Source organism: Macaca thibetana, chromosome 1, assembly GCF_024542745.1.
Source record: "Macaca thibetana thibetana isolate TM-01 chromosome 1, ASM2454274v1, whole genome shotgun sequence".
NCBI classification, from domain to species: Eukaryota; Metazoa; Chordata; class Mammalia; order Primates; family Cercopithecidae; genus Macaca; species Macaca thibetana.
Window position 1 is genome coordinate 78294253 of NC_065578.1, and position 23133 is coordinate 78317385.

Sequence of the window (23133 nt, forward strand, 5' to 3'; positions counted from 1 at the left end):
TCCAAGACAATCCTAAGTCAAAAGAACAAAGCTGGAGGCATCATGCTACCTGACTTCAAACTATACTACAAGGCTACAGTAACCAAAACAGCATGGTACTGGTACCAAAACAGAGATATAGACCAATGGAACAGAACAGAGTCCTCAGAAATAATACCACACATCTACAGCCATCTGATCTTTGACAAACCTGAGAGAAACAAGAAATGGGGAAAGGATTCCCTATTTAATAAATGGTGCTGGGAAAATTGGCTAGCCATAAGTAGAAAGCTGAAACTGGATCCTTTCCTTACTCCTTATACGAAAATTAATTCAAGATGGATTAGAGACTTAAATGTTAGACCTAATACCATAAAAATCCTAGAGGAAAACCTAGGTAGTACCATTCAGGACATAGGCATGGGCAAAGACTTCATGTCTAAAACACCAAAAGCAACGGCAGCAAAAGCCAAAATTGACAAATGGGATCTCATTAAACTAAAGAGCTTCTGCACAGCAAAAGAAACTACCATCAGAGTGAACAGGCAACCTACAGAATGGGAGAAAATTTTTGCAATCTACTCATCTGACAAAGGGCTAATATCCAGAACGTACAAAGAACTCAAACAAATTTACAAGAAAAAAACAAACAACCCCATCAAAAAGTGGGCAAAGGATATGAACAGACATTTCTCAAAAGAATACATTCATACAGCCAACAGACACATGAAAAAATGCTCATCATCACTGGCCATCAGAGAAATGCAAATCAAAACCACAATGAGATACCATCTCACACCAGTTAGAATGGCGATCATTAAAAAGTCAGGAAACAACAGGTGCTGGAGAGGATGTGGAGAAATAGGAACACTTTTACACTGTTGGTGGGATTGTAAACTAGTTCAACCATTATGGAAAACAGTATGGCGATTCCTCAAGGATCTAGAACTAGATGTACCATATGACCCAGCCATCCCATTACTGGGTATATACCCAAAGGATTATAAATTATGCTGCTATAAAGACACATGCACACGTATGTTTATTGCAGCACTATTCACAATAGCAAAGACTTGGAATCAACCCAAATGTCCATCAGTGACAGATTGGATTAAGAAAATGTGGCACATATACACCATGGAATACTATGCAGCCATCAAAAAGGATGAGTTTGTGTCCTTTGTAGGGACATGGATGCAGCTGGAAACCATCATTCTTAGCAAACTATCACAAGAACAGAAAACCAAACACCGCATGTTCTCACTCATAGGTGGGAACTGAACAATGAGATCACTTGGACTCGGGAAGGGGAACATCACACACCGGGGCCTATCATGGGGAGGGGGGAGGGGGGAGAGATTGCACTGGGAGTTATACCTGATGTAAATGACGAGTTGATGGGTGCAGCACACCAACATGGCACAAGTATACATATGTAACAAACCTGCACGTTATGCACATGGACCCTACAACTTAAAGTATAATAATAATAAATAAATTAAAAAAAAATTATCTCAGCACCTATATGTATAAATATATATATGTTTATATATATAGTTATTTTAAAATTTATTTGTCTTGTGGTTAAAAATATAAATCTGCAATCAACAATTCTTTCCAGTTCATTTTAGTCTCTTTTTTCTTCTGTTAAATTATAATAAAATGGGAGTGGACTTTCATTGAAATAGCATGTAAACAACAATCCAACATTTATAATAGTCTACCTTTCTATCTAATCTTTCTCTCATCTATTCTCTAATTTATCTATAATCTATTTTATAGGTGTCCATGCATAGAAAGATACTCTGAATTATATTAATTAAATACATAAAAGCAGGCTTACAAGGTAGGGATTTGAGTGATGATTTGCTTTTTCCCTTGACTTTTTCAGTGGCTTAAAATTTTTTGCAACAAGTATATATTACTTTTATCAAAACAAAATATGCCGAAATGGTATTTAGAAACAAAAGCATAGAGTTTACAACCTATTTGATCAATTTAAGAATAGTGTCTTAATTTTGACCTTTAACTGTTGTTACACAATTGGTATAATGTTTCCTCCAATGGTAATTTGAGATTAGTTAATAACTATTGCATAACTCTCATTTCTCTTCTAAATGAAGACAGAAAATCAGGGACAAAAATTACATATAACAACTTCCTCTTAAATGTCAAAAGATAGGCATAGTAAAGCTTAAGCAATGTATAAGAAATGTGAAAGACACACATACATTGTATGTTCATCATAGCACTATTCACAACAATAGGGAAGACATGGAATCAACCTAAATGCCCATCAGTGGTAGACCAGATAAAGAAAATGTGGTGTATATACACACTGTGGAATACTATGCAGCCATAAAAAGGGATGAGATAATGTTCTTTGCACCAACACAGATGGAGCTAAAGGCCATTATGCTAAGTGAACTAACACAGGAACAGAAAACCAATAATGCCATGTTCTCACTTATAAGTGGGAGCTAAACACTGAGTATATATGGATATAAAGAAGGGAACAATACACACTGGGCCCTACTCAGGGATGGAAGAAGGGAGGAGGGTTAGGATCGAAAAACTGCTTGTCAGGTACTATGCTTATTTACTGTTGGCAAAATAATCTATACATCAGACCCCCGTGACACACAATTTATGTATATAACAAATCTGCACATGAATCCTTGGACCTAAAATAAAAGTTAAAAACAATAATAATAACAATCACATAAAAAAATAAAATAAAATAACATTTTTTGCCTTTTGAAAAAAATGTGATCCCTATTTAAGTTCTTATACAGCAGAACTATGACTAATTGACTTTGTCTTTTGGCAGTGAAATCTGCAACCAAGTTGCTGATATTTTTGTCATCCTAGCATTTGGGAGGTCAAGGCAGGAGGACTGTTTGAGGCCAAGAGCTCAAAATCAGCTTAGGCAACAGAGTCAGACCCTGTCTCTATGAAATACAAAAAAAAAAAAAATTAACTGGGTGTGTGTTGGTACATAGACACAGCTACTCTGGAGGCTGAGAAGAAAGAAGCACTTGAACTCAGGAGTTCAAGACTGTAGTAAGCTATGGTTGAGCCGCTGCACTTCAGCCTGGACAACAGAATGAGACTCTATCTAAATAAATAAATAAATAAATAAATATTAAAAAAATTAAAAAACAATATGCACTATTTTTTGAATAGTTGGGATAAAAGTAAAATTTTTCAAATAATAAAATAACATTCAAATTGGAATGCAAACTGTGCTTTCACTAAAATTAAAATATTTTCCCAATTATTCTCTCATCATAACAAAGAGTACCTGGGGTCCTATTTGAAATAACTATAAATAATCTAAGTTAAAACCTCAAAATGATCAAAAATAGTAAAAACGTATCTTGGATAAAAGATTGGATAGAGTCTAAAAACTAATTTGACCACACGGGAGGTGTTCTGTAGCAATAAGATGCTTTGCAAGCATGTATGCCATGAAACTAACAAGGCGTGTCATAAAACAAAGTAGATAAATCATGACATGATGGTATCATTTAAACAGGATAGTTTGGAAGGAGATGCCAATGATATTGTAAGTAGTAAATCTTCAGTCTCAGATAAATTTTTTACCAAGAATATTAGTTAAAAGTACCTGCAAATCTCAATATCTAAATCACTATCTAATTGCAGGCATAATAATTATAATCAGTGCTGATAACGGATACCATGATGGTTGTCTAGCTGGTAGAAGAACAAAGTGTATTATTGGAACACTAATAGTTAGGTTGGAACCTTACTATACAGCATTCTACTCTAGGCACTGGCAAATATTCTTGATTAATTCATGTGGAGAGTTTCTTAGCTGCTATCTTTTCCTTTTCAATATTGCATGACTCATCATTTTCCAAGACAGGCCACATTTATTTGCCCTTTTGTCCTTACCGCTGAAGCCTTAGAAATAATATGAGACATAAATTAGTGAAAGGGAAATTATCCAAAGGAACATTCAATCTGATTCAATCTTACTGCTCTATTTTTTTTTTAACACATACGAATCATACCATGATTTTTAGATTTATAGTAAGGTAATATTTATCACATTATTATTTCAATTATTTAAAATAGCCACTGCATTTTTTTTGTTTCGTAATTTAGGAATATTGACCAACTAGTAGGAAAGTTGCAAAATGTACTAGAATTTAAAATAACATACTTAAAAGAAAAGCAATTTAAGGTATAACCTACTGTTTCCTTGGCAAATTACAAAATGAAAGTAATGAAAAACAAATGTTATTATACCAAGAGTTTAAACACTATTTCAGGGCACTTTAGAAAACTTAAATTGATGACTGGCTTTTTGACAATTAATTTGAAATGACAGATTGAAAAAAATAGGAATAAATTTAGAATTAGGAGAGCCAGGCCAAGAGTTAAGACAGCTATTCTATTTCTGAAAACATAAAGTTGAGATTTAGTTGCAAAAGGATTCCTTTACAGAATTCATATTTAGTGCTCTACTTTTCATTTATTGGAAAGGTTTCCAAAAACTACAGAGAGTTCAAGTGCAATGAGCAAATATTAGATCATCTAGAGATAACAAATTAAACTGTAACTCAGAAATGTTGCTGAACTCAATGAAGGTGTCTTGACACATTTTCATTCAAATCTATCTTGGTTCAAGATAAAATACTACACTGATGAATGCCTCAACAGCCATGGAAAAGCAGAACCCTGACAGAGTAATTCCAATCATCTCTCTCAACCAGTTCCTGTCAATGAACACACATCACTTCTCCTAGGCATTGAAAATCCTAAATGATGTCTCACAAGGTGAGTCTACAGATCTATGATTTTTCTCGAAGTTTAAGAATCTACCTGGAGATTACATGAACCACTTGAGAGGTGAGACACCAAATTAATCTCTAAAACAAACAAAGTTGTGCTAACTATTCAATCCTTCCATCCTGCAAAAATGATTTTTTCTTCCATTTTCCCAGAATTAAAAATATATATGTACTTCTCTACTCTAACAAGCTTTATGCCAAAGTATTCTGCAAGTATTTTTACAAGTTTTTATAAAGTTCATAATAATAATTAAAAGAAACTTCATGTATAGTAAAACTCTGTCATCTATAATTTATTTCATATATTTTAAACAACTAATTTCAGTAAAAGATCTGTTAAGCCAAACAAAATATTTAGAATTTTATAATATAGACACTTGTCCAATTTCTGTGTAAATTTCATTATTTTCAAGCAATGGAAAGTATCACATTTTGATAAATATTCACAGTAAACTATTTCAAGAATTTACACTTTTAAAATATATTTCTTATTGTACTTTATATCATAGCATGCTTTCAATGCTAACCATCTTTTTTAGATAATTGAATGTATTGAAATACATACGATTTAGGAAAAGTTAGTTCCCAGATCGTCTTTGTAAACATGCTTCTACTTTAAATACAGTCATCCACCATACTGACCAGGTGATTGGTACAAAGGAAATTAAAGAAACTTACTCTTTAAAGAAAGCTTACTTTCTTACTGTAATAATTAAATAAAGTTTTGGTTTGTTCTTTTTCCCTTTGGAGACAGTGAGCTAAAAACACAAGTTAAAGACTAGTAAACTGGTAAAGAATGGGGAGTAACATGTTCTTCTTCTAGGTATGTACCGAAGTGCACGTTTTGTGTTGTAGTTTGTGGAGTTTGGGAAAACCAGAAGAGCATCTTGTTATCTGTGCAACACTAGCATCAGAATCTTGCAGCCTAGATGATCTTAATCAGGTGTCTTGAATGGTTTGGGCAAGTAGGAAGAGATTGAACCCACCAAACACAATTTTGTCACAAAGTGATTGACAGATTTACATTGTAACTGTTATGACTTATTGAAGCCTTTCTATATGGGTGGGTTATAACTAAGTGCTTTAATTGTATTTTCGTCTTTAGTCTTCAAAAATGATTTTGTTGTTGATAAAACTATTTACAATCCACAGATGTAGAAGCTGGTAGATGCCAGGACCAGGATTCAATTCCAGGAATACCTTCTTTAGAAGGTCTGCTTCCTCCAAGGTCCTGACTCCCACAGTAAGCTGTCATTCTACTTTCCATGGATGATCAGAATATTTTCATCAGGTTTTGATTAATCTTGATTGAGATCAACAATATTTCATTTCTGAATCAAAAAAGCTGAGGATCCTTTTTATCTCAGTGTATCTCCGTCATAGTGCTACATCCTCAAAACTCTTTTGAAATGAACAAGCCATTTTTCCCTTCTGTGTTTATTATCTGTACTTGATATCTAATTTTGAGCACTTGTCATACTTCTGAATTTTATTTTTAATTGTATTCTCTAAATGCGTCATATTTCTATTTAATTTTAAACACTGTTAGAAGAAATTTTTTTCATTAGTTAAGAAATTGATATGGAATTATTAAGGCATTACTAGTAATAAGTCCCTGGTTCACAATTTAGGAATCACTGGAATCTTCTATTAAAAAGGTATCACCAATAATTTATAAGACTTTGGTTTTAATTTCTTAACACAATAATGTAATTTTTACTATGGATTACAATCTAAAGACTTGCTTAAATTCAGATTAACACTACACTTATTTATTCTCAAAGCAACCATTTGATTTTTTCAAAGGAGAAGTATAAACGATTGTTGACTATAAAACAACAATTAATGCTTCTACTGAAATTTTTTAAATATATTTGTCTACAAATAAATTGAAATTCAAAGACGAAAACACATTTAAAAGACCATTCTTCTCCACATGGTATTCCATTGGAAACTGCTGCAGCAAACATAACATTAGTTGAAGAAGCATAACACTATAATCAAGCATCTGCTTGCCTTTCTGCATTGCATATACAACTGAGATTTGTTGTACTTTTTAAAAATATTCTCAATAGGTTTCTGTGTTTATAAAGGTCCAGAAAAAATCTTCAGAACTTATCCTCCATATGGCACCAGGAAATCTGGCATGAGAACCTTTTTGACACAAAGGATATACAACTCTCTTATTTCAAAATATCAATAATTTGCCACAAAGGCAAAACTATCAAGCAAGTGTTTAAAACACCTCAGCTTCTGTTCAATCTCATGAAAACTGATTTAGTTGCCTGTACATGTCAACTTTAATTACCAAAAATGCATAAAAGACAGCAGCACATTCCTTCCCCATGCTAGTTGTAAATGTTAAATACAACTTCAATTATATTTTTAATACTAAATTCGTTAAGACTTACGATGTGTTCTTGTCCTTCAGAGGGCCAAAAGCACAAAGTGCTAGATAAGCATGACCTACATTTTGGTTCTGAAGTTATATACACGAAAGAGAAATAAGTGAAGATGTGCAATGCATGTGTCTGGATAATTATTGTATAGATAACTAGTCTGGTTAATCAAGTCCCAAAAACCTCAAGGGAAGTACATATTTTGGGGTTCTTTATGCAGAATTTACAAATTTCACAATTTGTTTTAATTCTCTTCTGCAATTCATTTCTCCTGCATAAATACAATTAGAGTCAATATCGGTTAAATAAGCTAGCACTTAAGGTACGGAGAATGTTGACAATTTAGTACTTTCACGGTATTTTAACTTATTTAAAATTACATTCTAAAATTTGGCGAATAACTGAAATAACAACCTTTAAGTCTCAATATGCTCATCAACACATATTTTTATATTTATGATTTAATAAATATAACTTTTGAAATATGTGAAAATATACTACATTTAATATGTGAGTAATATAACTCCTAAATAAATTAAAAGACTTCACCTTCAATATAGTCAACCAACTAAGTTTTGTGTAAAACCTACTTATTATTCAATAGGAGGAGATTATTTCTGCTCCCGTAGTAGCAAAAAGCAGTTTACATCCTTCTAATGGCAAAAAGGGATTAACTCGCTAGTACAGTGTGAAGAAATAATATGGTTCCAAGTATGTATGGTTCCTTTAACCTAGTCAAGACATATTGCCAGATATTTCAATTAATGTGTACCAAGGTCACAAAATCAATTTCTTATCAGCCAAAAACACTCATACGGTAAATTTTATTATCAAACCATAATCTCTAAATTAAATCTGTGTACCTAAAAAATACAGTGCAGAAAGTCAGTTACTGGGTTTTCTCCCTGATAGCATTTTCACAAATGGCACAAGACTTTGTATGCTATATTTAGACTACAATGTTTGGTTAGATTCTAATCTTCCTAGAGAAAGTTATTATCTCTTTTCATGGCAAATAAAGGACCAAAGTGATAATTTCCTCCTTAAAATAAGTACAAAGTTTGAACAGTTTTAACATTCTGTCTTTCAGCAATTTATTAGGAAGCTTTTAAACAATTATAAAGAGAATCTATGAAACTGTACACTAATCTGGATTTCTTGGTAATATAAATTATGTATCTGAACATAAGATTGCAGAAAAATCATGTTGATATGGAAAATAGCATTACCTTGCAGTAAATCCCATGCCAAGGGACTTTTCAGGAATTGAGCTTGTCTGACCAATGATACTCCACATAATCACATTTTTAATGAAAATTCTTTGACTTGAATATAAAATACTGTCTATTAGACTCAGATGTTAGAGTTTGTTCCCTATATTCCAACTGCCTGAAAACTTTTTTTCCTCCTAATACTCTCATTCTTATCCTGCTCACAACTACACATAAAAGGACAATAATTTAAGGTTGGTGCTTTTCATCTATGCTCAATGGCAATGGACCAAATAGCTAAGGATAAAAGAATATTTCAAAAATCTTGCCTCAATGTTTTAATATTCAGAAAAGTCACCGTTTTTATGCCTGACAAGTTTGATTTGTTCCATTTTTTATCAATCCAAATGATTGATACATTTATACAAAAGCTGTATAATATATACTGTACAGTGGTGTTCTGTCATACAGCTGACTAACAAACTATACAAATCTATGTCTCTTCAGACCACTTGATGTTTGATGGTTGATAAAACAGGAGGATATTAAATTATATCTTGGGCATAAAGGAAGTAGAAAATTATCCTGGATAATACATTTAGAGTTTCTTAAATTATTTTTTCTACATTCTCCTAAACATGTAATTTTTAGTTGATTGTAACACTGCTAAACGTAGAAAAATAATCTTTTCTAGAGGAAGAAAGTAACAAGGAGGTTTAAAATAACTTTTGTTTTTTTTTTAACTTAAACCAAGCATTTTTCGAGGATGTACACAATATTTTATTTATAATCTTTATATATTGGGAGTACACAAATTCTCATAAAATGACTTAAAGTTGTAGAGAGCAAAAATACTTTATTTCTTCCCAGTTTGTTTATGTGATCATGCATTCCATTTTAATCAAATTTAGGGCATGATAATAAACAAAATAAAGTTTTTAAAAATATGAAATTGTAACAGCGTAAAGTATTTCACCTTGCACATAATAATGTAAAAAATGATTAAACCTATAAAACCACATCTTAAATAGTTTAATGAAGAATACATTTAGCTCTATATAAAGTTGTATTTATGAAGTTTGGTTCATTGGAAGTGAGTGATAAATGTGAGACAAGCATTATGAATAACACATGGCGTAAAAGGAGTAAAATTATTTTTGTAATTAAAAATAAGTACTAATATGATTCTAAGCAAAAATTCCTTTTTCTTTTCTTTTTTTTTTGAGACGGAGTCTCGCTCTGTCGCCCAGGCTGGAGTGAAGCGGCGCCCTCTCGGCTCACTGCAAGCTCCGCCTCCCGAGTTCACGCCACCCTCCCGCCTCAGACTCCTGAGTAGCTGGGACTACGGGCACCCGCCACCACGCCCGGCTAATTTTTTTGGTATTTTTTTTAGTAGAGATGGGGTTTCACCCTGTTAGCTATAATGGTCTCGATCTCCTGACCTCGTGATATGTCCGCCTCGACCTCCCAAAGTGCTGGGATTACAGGCATGAGACACCGCATCTGGCCAAAAATTTCATTTTTTTAAGTGCCAGTGATTTTACACTTCCCAGAATTTTTGTGAAAAAATCATACTTGATACATAAGATCCAAAAGAAAGTAACAAAGTAATTCTTGGGACTTTGAAGGCTGCCTCAAAAACAGACCATTACAAGTTATTAATGCCAATATTTCAGCTAACTCTGTCTTAGGAAATGTTACTTTCTTATTAATGAAAATGTTCACAAAAGCAATAAATAAGTCAATGAAAATTCAGACTTGCATAGTTCATCCCTTAAAATGAAGTAGGAAAACAAAGATATTACAGAGCAAACCAATGTAAAGTTTACGATACTGAGTTTGATCATTTATGCAAATTCTTCATTTGGCTATGATGGATACTCTGTATTTACAGCAAAATATTTGAGATGGGATTACATCTAAAGTAATCCCATTTCAACCTTATACAATATGTGATGTTCAATCATATCTAAGTGCTTGATTCTTGCAAACAGAAATACCATTCACGATCTTTCAATAAATTCAGCATAGGTAAAGAACAATAAAAGCGGGGCATCAACAAACAGAATTGCAGCATTTTGTAGACCGGATTTTTGTAGCTTCCAAGGTTACAATAAAAAATAAGAACCAGCCATTCTCCTCAAAGTGTAGTCATTGATGGGATTTCCCAGTCACTAATGAAAAGCAGGCAGACTCCATCATCAATTTAAAAATAGAATGAAATTATTTATTCATTACTAGGATTAATTACTTTAGAGAGCGTGATTAAAAACAAACAATTATTACTGACAGATAAATTTTTTTTTAAAGCCTTGCAAAGAAAGTGGCATGTGAATCTGGTCTTGGACAGAAACCAAGTTTATAAGTCCAAGTATTGAAAGGATCTAATTTGTCCTCTGAGCACACATACACTTGATCATCCTGCCTCATTACTTGAGCCTGGTGCAAAATTATTTTGATGCCTGGCAATATATATTACCCTCAGAATGAATAAATGTGGCTTTTGGATTTACTTCCTAGCTGAGACGACTGCCTCTCTGATCCATTCTACTTTTACCATTCCTGCACATAAACATTCGTTAAGCAAAGATCTTTTGGAACTGCAACACAAAAATCAGTCCCACTATGTACTACTTTGTTTTAGTTGGTAGTTACATGGCAATGATAAAATCACATGAATTACAACCCTCCTGTCCCTTAAATGGATTTGTGCACCATCTTACTCAAAGGAGTACTCTCAGTCACACATCACAGTGACTAAACCTTTCCAATAGGAGAGCAAATATAAAAATCATGGATGTAACAGCCTTCCACTTGCTTTTAATGGTTCAAGTGACTCCAATATACTACTTCTCTCACTGATCATATGATATTTAATGTCTTACTTTTCAGCACTGTAATGCAGGAGGGGTCTCAGAAAATTGATCCAGAAATTCCTTCTGAGGGAGGAAACCAACAGAGAAAATATGGAAAAAATGCTTCATTTATGTGCCAACTTCTACTGATTTGTAGCACCAGCCTGGTAATATTGGGAGAAGAACTTTCAGGTCACATCCTGGCTCACCAGGAAAGAGTATCGTGTTGTGTCAGGTCATGAGTGGAGACGAGAGGAGTACAAAGAGTAGATATAGCATCTCCTGCATTGGTCATGCCAGCTCCAGAGATCAGAGTTTAACAGAACTGTGCAATAAAGTGGAAAGGGCACTGAGCTTACAGGCGAGAGATCAAAATCGGTGTCTGTTTCATTTTCATGTTTCAAATTGAGTCCAAGATCAAGGCTATGTACTCAAGAACTGGTTGAACTGAAAATTGGCTACAGTTCAAATAAATGTATTACAATAGTAGAATCAAATAACTTTAAACCTTGCAGGGACATTAATAAATATATTAGTCCAATCTGTGCACTTTAGGGAAACTGAGGCTTGGATGCTCTTTGTGACTTACGATGAGAATCTTAGTAGAACAGAGATAAAATATACCTAACAAATTTGGAGACTTTAGCACAGAAACATTAAAATTTATTATTAGAGAATTTAGTTACAGGAGCATAGGATACCAAGAGGGTTTCGACATATAAGGATGGGTTTTAGTTGTTGGAGCGTAAGATATAAAAGAGGAGTCCAATAATAAGAACTTGGAGGATAAGAGATTAATCTAGAAACTATTTTATTATTAACATGATATAACACAAGATTTCTAATAAATGTCCCTTTTTAGACTAGAATTTGTCTCAGGAAAAAGATAAACTAGTGGTTAAATGGAATTAGATGGATGTAGAAATGGGAACTGAAAGGACTGACAGAAACTTTCTTGCAGTGGTCACTTGCCTTTCTGGCTGCATGGCATCTGTTCATCCTCCTGACAGTAGTCACCCAAATGTCCTTTTGAAAAGTACTTTCTCTCTTCTCACGATTTGTGTAGGTTTCTAACCTAGGCTCTAGAAATGGAGTTTCCTAATGTTAAGTCAGCCAATATATTCTGTTACTACTTAAGGACATAAAGATTATAAACAACGTGCATGTATAAATAAAAGTGACAGGTTGTAAAGTAAATTATACTCTTCTTTTATAACAGGATATCAATAGATATTCCTTAAAAATAAACTGAGAAGTGAAGGCACAGGCACATTCCATAGAAGATAAGTGGTCATCTGTGGTTTCTTTTAATTGAAGACTCATGACTTTATTAAGTTTTGGGAAATCAATTTATGTCTTTTATCCTCTGCTAAATTTTGCCTGCACCCTTCTTCAATAAGACTACTATTAGATGAATATTAGACCTTCCATGGTTGGTCCTTTGTTTCTCAGTTTCGTTCTCTTATTTTCCATTTTGTTCTCTTATATTCCCTCTTTGCTTTTTAGTGCTACAATTTTGGGATTTTTCAGCCCTATTGTTGTACAGTATCTCATCAGTTATCAGAAAATAAATATATTTTATAGGAGGTGAAAAATACTTTAGGTTTGTTTGGCAGGAGCAATCAAGTTAGCCAATGAATTCAGGAAATCATTTGGGGTAAACACACAACACAGGGAAGACATGATTACACTATTGCAACAACAAAAGTTACAAGTGAGTCACAGAAAGAGTTTGAGTTCAATCAAATGAAGCAGAGGTTCTGCAACAATGATTACCAGGCATGGACTCTATTACTGCATTAATGACATTTCAATATAAAAATCACAGGCAAACCATGCAGTTCGGGTCAGAAAACACACGGATGATCGCCTTTTTTAACCTTTGAGATAAAGCACAGGAGGAATATGAAAAAGGTCTGGACCTAGATTAACAAAAAAGATTAAAAGGAGTGAAATCGAGATGTGAAAAGGGGAATGGTACTGAGATGATATGCTCAAGAATATCTTGACTAATGCTGTCCTGGTGTATCTTCCATAGAGACATAAATAAATTGAATATTTGCAGCTTCCCTGTTCTATCCGGCAACCACCCTTGCAAGACAGAAAACCCAGGAATGAGAAACTTTATTCGCAATCTTTTGGTGGTTTTTGGGCACTGGCATGCATTATTGACAATTTTAGCAGCTTTGTATCTTGATACCTCCTCCTATGAAAGAAGCAGAGTTAGAGAAAGCGTTTGAAAGAGGTTGAGCAATGCAAAGGTTTGAGGTTATACCAAAGCAATATTTTTTTTTGTGGTGTGATACTTCTTTTGTACATAGAAGCCTCTTCTAAATTTTTGTAATTGATTGGATGCAAAATTTTCCAGAATGTCTTTGAGCATATAAATCAGAGTGTTTTCTTCAACCTAAAAGTATGGCTTTTCAGGCAAATTTTTCTATTTATTCATCTACGTGTTTATATTGTTCACTTTTCTTCAAAGACTGGACTATCTTTAAATGACCCTCACATTTATAATTAGAAAACAATGTTGATTATCACAGGTAACTTGCTCCAGATTTTGCCAGCTAACCATTACTATCTCTGGAGTAAAAGAGATTTCAGAGTTCTCTGTATACGCAGATGGGTACAGTAATTTTGAGGCATTATTCTAGGTAACATCAGTAAGAAGAAGGCAGAAAGGAGGCATCAATTTTCACTCTCAGGAGTTGCTTCCAGGCAGATAACCAAGTTTTCTTTTAGAGTATTTTCTTGACTTTATCTGGAGACAAACAATGAGGAATAGAATGCCCGATCTATATAATCTTTGGAAAACAATGTCTCAAACAATCACCTAGATTTCTCTCCACTTCTGGGAAGAGGACAGGATACCCACCACAGGGAAAAGCTGGCCTCTTTGCTGCAGGGTTCTTTATATGCACTGAAGTGCCCCCTTTTGTGGCATTAGACACTGCTTTGAGAATTTCACTGTAATTTGTGGACTTCTTATGGCCTCCTTCTGATTTCATTGTTTTTTTAAAAAAAATTCACTTGTCTTGATGGAAATTGATGAACAGGAGTTAAACTCTTGTGCCTGACCTACGCATTTTATCAAGATATTAAAACTTGAACTGATTCTGTTTTTTTGTTTTGTTTTGTTTTGTTTTGTTTTGTTTTCTGAGACAGAGTCTTGCTCTCTCTCGCCAGGCTGGAGTGCAGTGGCACGATCTCGGCTCACTGCAACCTCCTCCTCCCAGGTTCAAGCAATTCTCCTGCCTCAGCCTCCTGAGTAGCTGGGACTACAGGCATGTGTCACCATGTCCAGCTAATTTTTGTATTTTTAGTAGAGACAGGGTTTCACCATGTTGCCAGGATGGTCGCTATCGCTTGACCTGGTGATTCACCTGCCTCGGCCTCACTAAGTGCTGGGATTACAGGCGTAAGCCACCGCATGCAGCTAGATTCTTAAAATATCTTCATATATATATGATTGTTTTGATAATGTAGCAGGGAAAAGGCTGATGGGGGTGGGGTAGAACCAAAATAATTCATTTTATCTCAATGAGATTCACTTTCTTTATTTGCAGACCTACATCACAGAGTAGTTTGAGGATTATATGAGGCAATTGTTTGTATATACTTTCTCTGGCAAATTGCTTAATCTATAAATTGGGGCTAATACCAGCCCTTACTTCAGAGAAGTATTGTGAGAATTAAATTTAAAAATTCATGTGAAGTGCTTAGAATAGTGTCTAGCTCACAGAAGTCACTAAAATCAACATCAATATATAATTTTTTTTATTAAGCTGCAAACCTGAAACTTACTTAATAATTAAAGAGAGTAAATAAGGAAGAAGAGAAATAATGGGAACACAGATAAGTACAAGACTGGATAATCTACTTTTAAAATAACCAGGAGTTTACTAAGAAGTGTGCTGGTGCCCTAAAAATTGGGACTATAGACAACTGACATTTCCAGAATAACAGAAATGTCATCAATTTTGCAAAATAAGATTTGCAACCTTAAAATATTGACAAAAGACTAGAACTATAATAAACACAGTGGAAAATTTGGACTCAGTGATTTTGGGGGGAGCACTGGAAGTGCTATCTCTACTACTTCTTTGGTCACCCTTCTACCAGAATTTTCATGGAAAAGCAACAGGAATGAAAATGTATGATAATCCACATTTAGAATACAATTTTTATTTAGTTTTACATTCATAGCAGCTTCAAAATATATGGCAGAACAGGAAATATAAGATGACGCAGCCACTGTGTTCACTTTGCATGCAAAATGAACACAAGCTCTAGGAAAAGCATATTCAATTTTTATTGTCATTGATCCCTTATCACTAATACATATTATATGATGCACATCTATAGTTGTATCTCTCTTTCTACCTATCATCAACTTTATAAACTGATGGCAGAGCCTGAAGTGTACACAGAAAATGGTATTCTTAATTTGGAAAAAAAAAAATCAACGTTCAAATAATGTCAACCCAGAAGGTATTTTTCTGTGCATAAGTAGAAAATATATTGTGCAAAGTCTTATTTAAGATCGATTTAGTAAAAAATGTTGCATAACTTTTATTCTTAAAATTAGAACCCAGAAGCTGTGTGTTCATTTTTATTATTTCAGTTTCATTCTTCATCCTATTAGTTACTTGATATTACTTTTCTGGTTCTAAATATTCAATGAATCCATCTAGATAATACTGATTAAAAATAAATGAGGCTTCTACTTGAATAAAAATTTTAATTAGGTTCCATTATCGGTTACTTGGGAAAATCCAAAATCGTATGTTCATATTAAACCCTACTTTAAGAGTTCAAGAAATTTCTTAGCTGTATCTGATTCATTCTTGGTAATTATCCTGTGAGATAAACATGAAGTAAGATGATTTGGAGAAATGGTTCCTAAAACTTAGTCTGTAAAACTGACCTTAATAAACCGGATCAGTGAAGTCTTTGGTTTTAAAACTGGAACTGATCAGCAAAACTCAGATCACACAAGCCGCTTTCCTTCTCTTTTCAAAGCAAATATTAACCTAAAGGAAGTTTTTATAATGGTACTATTGGTTTATTTTCCTCTTTCTATATATTGATGGAATGTGTAATATTGTTGAGTGGATATTTCTGAGAAAGTTCCAACTAATTATAGTGGTAGGTATCTCTACTGTAGAACCTTTCTGTGAAGAGAGAAAAGAGGTCATATTTGCAATACAAAGAAAAGAATTTCTGAAATTGGCAAGATATTTTATTTACTTGGATGAAGTTTACAGAAATCATGATCCTGGAAGGTAAACCCTGGGTTAATTTAGACTATAATTTCTTAAAGAGGTTACATTTCCCATTTAATACAGAAACCCCAAGGAAATATAAACCTCTCTTTAAACAAATTTGATACATGACTCTCCAGTAGCACATCTGAGTTTATACTTTTTCAAGTTTGCTGTAGTATTCATTTAAGAAGTTCCTCTGAGATACGTAAAAATTCCCTAAGATTTTTAGTGACATATCTTGTACATGAAGCAAAACATACATATAATATTATTGAGATATATACTTGCAATTTTTGAAATAGTCCTTAAATATTACCTGAAAATCGGGAACCACCTCCTTTTGAGGATTGTAATTTAAAAAACAAGAAAGAGAGAAAGAAGGAAAAGAAGCAAGGAAGGGAAGGAGGAAGGAAGATGGAAGGAAGAAAGGAAGGAAGGAAGGAAGGAAGGAAGGAAGGAAGGAAGGAAGGAAAGAAGGGAGGGAAGGAGGGAGGGAGGGAGAGGGAGGGAGGGATTACGAATGCTGGTCCAGGTACTACTCAACTGAATTGACTACTCCTAAATTTCAATACTTAAAAATGAAAGGACAAGAAAAGTTTCAGATGAACTACAAGAGAGCTGATAATGTCTGATGAAAACTGAAAACAAATGTTTTTAAAATGCCTAAGACAAAAAAAAAAAAAAAAGTAAGAAAGAAAGAAAATATTTAGAAGCTACTGTGAAAAATAGCTTCTCCAAAGGGACCTGAAGCAGATAGTTTGGATAAACTCTATATTCTGGGTATGTACTTTCACATAAGATCCGTATTTATACAATTTTAAAGCAATTTGTGAACTTCAACTTTGCTTATTTGTGTAACACACTATCTCAGTGAATAAACAGACTAACTTTGGTGAGCAGACTATTTAATTCACTAGGATATGATAAAAATAAGGTGATACACAATCTTTTTAGGTAAGCAAATTATACTGTTGTTATGCTAATTGCTTAGAGGTACCATTTTGTGAAAATGTACCATTTTGTGAAAATGTCTAGTATGAAGGGGATACAATGATTATTGTAATTGCTAAAATAAGTAAATGGCTTTGCTTTTTTCTCATTTTTTCAAGGTAATTATTATATTTTATCATAGAGGAAAATGCTTGATCTCTTCTTCAAAATGCACTGATATCTTTTGATTATTGTTTTTCTGCTTTGTAATGGTTATTTTAAAATGTTTGCATAATAATTGCATTATAAATATGTTTTCTAAACAAGCTGGTTTACCTCTTGGATTTGTTTCAGTAACATATTAGGTTTATTTTTGTTATTTTAGGGTTAGAGACATTAGCAATTTCCTTTGGAAGTGAAATTCTGAAGAATTCCACTTAATGATAATTCCACTTATAATATTTATAAGATGAACGCATGAAAATAATTCATTTATATTTAAACAAATAATGGAACATATGCATCCAAATGAGAAGTAACAACTTGAAAGTCAATACATTTATTACAGTCAGCTTGCTATTGCTCAAAACATCTCAAAAGTTTTCAAATTGTCTTTACTCCATGCTACTCATCAAAAAATGTTCCCCATATATTACTTTATAAGCATACAACGTTTGAAAAACCATTTTGGCCGTTAATTATTTCCTTTACTCATCAGCCAAAACCTAGAAGTTGAACATGTATGATATTTTTAAAGGAGTTCCAAGAATTTCATGACAGACATATATCAGAGGGCATATTTGTTGAGAGGGCAATGGGAATTAAGGGCCTAGACTTTATCCTGTTGACAAGGAAGAGTCACTGGCAGGTATTAAGTAGCTGAGTTACATGATAAATTATGTGTATTAGGAAATGACTCTGTTAGGTAGAATAAAAATGAAGTAGGAAGGGTCAACCAACCAAACAAGTGGTAGAGCCAATATTTGAATCCAAGTCTGTTTGATTCCACAGCCTGTACTCCTAATCAGTACGTCTGACTGTAAGGCCTCTGTTAATTAATTTTTTGGACTCAGCACAGAGTAGATATTAGTTATTCTAATATTGATGTGATTATGATAATGATCAAAGTGCTTAATAAACATCTGTTGAATTAAAAAATGATTAAATAAATTAACTACAATTAAAGCTTATTTCTTTAGGACCATGCAAAACAAATTATAAATTACTTCTTCAAAACTTGCTCTTTTAATATGTTTAGTGAGGTTGGGTTGTTACTATAACATTTCTTTGGTACCTCTGAGAGAGATAAATTTTATGGTAACAGCGATATTGAAGACAGATAAAAGAAAACAAATTCTATTCATCAAGAAGTAGGCATCCTCTGTAGCTAATCTCCTGTCCAGTCATTTCATCTTGACCTAATACCAATCTTAGAGAAAGATAGGAAAGGTGAGGAATCTCTTTAGAGACAAAAATGCCAACAAGAATCTTAAAACTCAAAATATAACCTAGACTATTCAGCAGTTGGGAACGCCGTGTTTTAATCCTAAAAGGCATATTAACTATCCTGACTAAAAAAAGGTTAAAAACCTGTCAGCGAATTAATAAAAGGTGAAAAAGATGAAAACCACTGTTTAAACAGTTTTAAGAAGACACTACAAATCTCAGATAATAAATATCAAAACAAGTGTATATGGAGTTTTTTTTTTTTAAACAGAAAGGGAATTTAAGTTTAACATGAACCTAAGAAGGAAATAAATTCCCATTACAAATTATGTTCTGTGTGAAAATAAATTGCAGGCCAAAAGGTCTTAAAGAATTTTCTTTCCAATGGAAAATATTTTCTGTTCATTAGCTAGTTATTGACTTAGGCAGCGGGGGAAAAACAACTGCATTAGATAATGGAAGATGCGTTTTTAAAAGAAATCATTAAAGACATGATTATAAGCTGGTTGGTTGCTAAAGGTCCAAATTGTGAAAAATTTTGATGTTACTTATGGTAAGCATGAAAATTGAAAAGTATCTAAACAAAAAGGCAACTCTGGTTATGAAGTACTGTAGTACAATTTGTAATGATTAGTGGAAAAGCACACTAATTTGTGAGATGCAGTATTTTGAAGGTCACTCAACTTTCCACTTGCTATAATGCCGTTCAATTAAATACACAATAAATTTCTAAGATTATTTATGAAAAGGATTTTGTAATTCTTGTAAAATAGTATATTACAAATTCTGGCTGTGTACACAAGCAGAAACACCTGATTTAATGCACCATTAAGCAAACTGTAGCTTTGCTGTACACTTTTTAAACATTCAACCTAATTATGATGAGGTTTGGTCTTACTAAATACTGCATATTTAATCTTTTTAAAGAGTCTATATAATTCAATCACAAGATACAACTTGTTTATGTTGTAAGCAAACATACACAATATTAACAATATACAATATTCTGGCCTAATTAAAAAAAGTTCATGTTATCTTAAATACATTTAGATGCATAACACCACACAACTTTAATTTGAACTTGCTATTTAATTATATTTTAAAACTAATTTGTATGACCTAGTACTTTTTTTTCTCTCTCTCTCTTCTACACAGAATGTTGGTCTATGAATCCAGTTAAAACTAGATTTTACTGAAAATGAATTTAAAAAGATTGAGTGTGTTAAGGGGAGTGGAGGATTAAGGGTAAGGTGACACCTACAGACACGAACTTATTTAAATTTGATTATCAGATGGTGTTCTGCTGATCAAATCAATGGGCTACACTGCATCCTACAAGGATGCTTTCTGGCATTCTGTCTCTGGGCAGTAGCATAAAGTTCTATGATTATAATCTACTTTTTCAAAAGATGATGTCTTTTCAAAATTCTCTCTTTCTTTTGTCATTTCCTATGCCCAGGGTATGCATGAGAAAACCATGAATGTCTTAATATTATCTCCAAATATAAGCGGTCAAGTACCTGTATATGTGGTATCATATACCATATAGGCGTACAAATACTTATATACTTGGTATCATATATCAAGTAGTAAAGAGGATATATGAAGGCAATCCATACCAGTATAGTCTAAATTTCATGAACTCTTTTGTTCCCAAAGCTGTTGACTATGCCCTCTATACCTGGATCTCCAGCATGAGTTAAAGGGAAATCTTTAATATTTGCATCAAAAAATAAGATATGCATGAAGTCATTTAAAATCAATAACAAGCAAAAATTTTGACAAGTGAAGTCAAACTTACTGTTTAGCTACTTAAGCATTGTTTAAATATATGAAATTAAACTGTATAACAAAACAAGTTTCTAGAGGACAGAAAAACATTCACATCAGAATTTAATCTTACAGTATAATCCAAAAGAAGTAATAAAGCTTGTTTACCTTCACAAATTGTGACACCATTTCCTGAAAATCCCATGTTGCAATAGCAGGCTTCAATTCCATTGCGTATTTCACATTTTGCATTTGGGAGACAAGGTGTCTTGGTGCAATTTTGAGTATAGGAACAATTCAACAAAGTGGAAAAAACCACTAAATAAAATACAGAAATACACCTTTTCAAAAAGTAAAAGAAACACCTCTCCCCATTGTTGAATTAGAGTATAATAAACATAAATTCTCCTCTCTTTCTATTTAGATAAATGTATTATAAATTTTTCCCAAGAGAGCACTTAGCTAAGTAACAGCACAACAGCAAGTAAGTAAAACTTGCTTTTAAGATGAAGGCTTTTTTTTTTTTTTTTTTTTTTTTTTTTCAATTTCAACCTCTATCAAGTAAATCTCAACAAAGCTAAAATGTAATAAACAACTCAGCTTTATAATAAAAACTGTGTTCCCACATCAGTATAGCATGTTGATTCAGTGTTACCCTTCATTCTGAGGTGAGATACTTTGAAAGGGAACTGCCTGATTGTAAAGCAATTTCCCTCCTCTGGGAGTAATTCTGTGTAGAAATGAAGGTAAATTGAGTATTTGGGTTTTTGTAAATTCAAATCTGTGTTATTTTAAGATGACATCTTATCTAGGAGAACAGATGCAATTGCTGTTTTTTTCTGTGTTCTAATGATTGTTTTCAACTTCAATTGTTTTCAATTTCAATGGTTTTCAATTCAATTATTCATAATAAAATTTATTTCACTATTTTTTTCCATTAGGGGAAATTTAAAAACAAAACAAAAACAAAAAAACAAACTCAACATTATGGGCAAAGAATGATCTTCTAGAAATGGAACAGCACACAAATGTGACCAAAAAAAAAAAAAAAAAAAAAAGAAACAAAGCAAAGAACAAGACTATACATCAGAGTTATTGAAATACATTTGGAAATTATATGTTGTGGACTGATAGGAAAAGATAAGGAAAAGTACAGAAGGTTCCTTTTTTATTGTTTTACCAGACCTTCTCAAGAGTCTTGAGGACCAACAGCTATAAAGCATGAGGTCATTGTTCTGAAAACAGTCATCTAGCATAAGTTGTCTTTATCAGGTACCAAGAGATTCTTAAGTATTCTGTTCTAAATCCTAGTGGCAAATAACTATGTATACTGACTAAGCCGGAATTATTTCACCCTCAGAGATGTCATTTACTATCTTTCTGCACAGTATGGTCAAAATGAAGCTCAAACCTGGCTCGGCAATCTCCTTAAAATGCCAGGAAGCCTCCCATGGGTGTTAGTGGTTTGGATTTCCCAAATTTCTTCAGGTCAGAACAGAAGAAAGGTGAAAGGGGACGCTGGACACTTCCTCAAGAGGAATAAAAAGGTAACATTCCCTGGACCTTGGAATATTCAGCTTTAGAGTTGAAAGGTCAAGGAGAAAAACATCCTGAGAAGTACTACGTCAATTCTCCTCGTAGATTTTGCCAAATCCACTTGCCATGTGAGCTCCACCTCTTAAAAAATCCCGTCCCCTACAAGGCATTGGCCCCTCGGACCACCTCGGCGACCAAGGGCGCTAAGCACTCACCTAGGAGCGGGAGGAGTTTCATTGGCGGTGGCCGCGGTGGTGGCGGTGGCGGAGAGCGCGGCGGGGTGAGTGCGGCTGTGGACCCGGGACCGGGCGCCGCTGGGCGGGCGCGGCAGGGTCCCGGATCCGTCGTCCGTGACGCGCCGGCTTCCTCCGGACACTTTCCGGCCTCTTTTGTGTGAGTGTGTGAGTCAAGTCCTGAGTCCGCTGACCATGTCCGGCCCCCATTCCCTTTCCCCACGCCACCTGGGCTCTATTCCCTGCCTGGTGACCACTGACCCTGAGCAATGTTACAGCCCCAATGAGGAATCAGTTTGTCCCCAGTCGCAGCTCCCAGAGTGACACCCTAAAAGTGAGTACTTAAAAAGCAATGGTCTCTGAGATCCATGGAGAGCCCCTCCGGAGCTAGCATCCAAAACTCAATAGGTTTTAGGGGTTCTCTCTGACACCTAAATTTCAAGACGTAGCCTTTTTTTTAATATATTCACCAATAAATTTTCCTCAAGAACAATGGGTCAAGAAGTAGTCAGGGAACCTGAATCCATGCAAAGGGGCATGCCAGTGCTCAGTTTCCACCTTGCTGGGACTCAGGGTTGCATCGTGTAAAATAAGGATATAGTCTATTGTGTCTAGGTTAGATTGTGTTTTCCATTATCAACTCAATTTGAGGTAAAATTCACCTGTAGCCCCTCCTTACACCCGCAG

General features: G+C 33.9%; 1 protein-coding gene across 3 annotated transcripts in view; it reads right to left on the reverse strand.

The window, feature by feature from the left end:
- Positions 1-22611, reverse strand: part of ADGRL4 (adhesion G protein-coupled receptor L4) — a 117638-nt gene extending 95027 nt beyond the window's left edge. Inside the window, exons 1-2 of one of the 3 annotated variants that reach the window (XM_050805341.1) lie at positions 22429-22611; positions 20846-20995 (exon numbers count right to left, since the gene is read on the reverse strand). In XM_050805341.1, coding sequence (XP_050661298.1) covers positions 20846-20995; positions 22429-22450 — 172 coding nt within the window. In that variant the 5' untranslated portion in view covers positions 22451-22611. The remainder of the gene's footprint in view (positions 1-20845; positions 20996-22428) is intronic. The other 2 variants (XM_050805362.1, XM_050805351.1) reach the window with 2 other exon arrangements.
- Between the last annotated feature and the right edge of the window lie 522 nt (positions 22612-23133).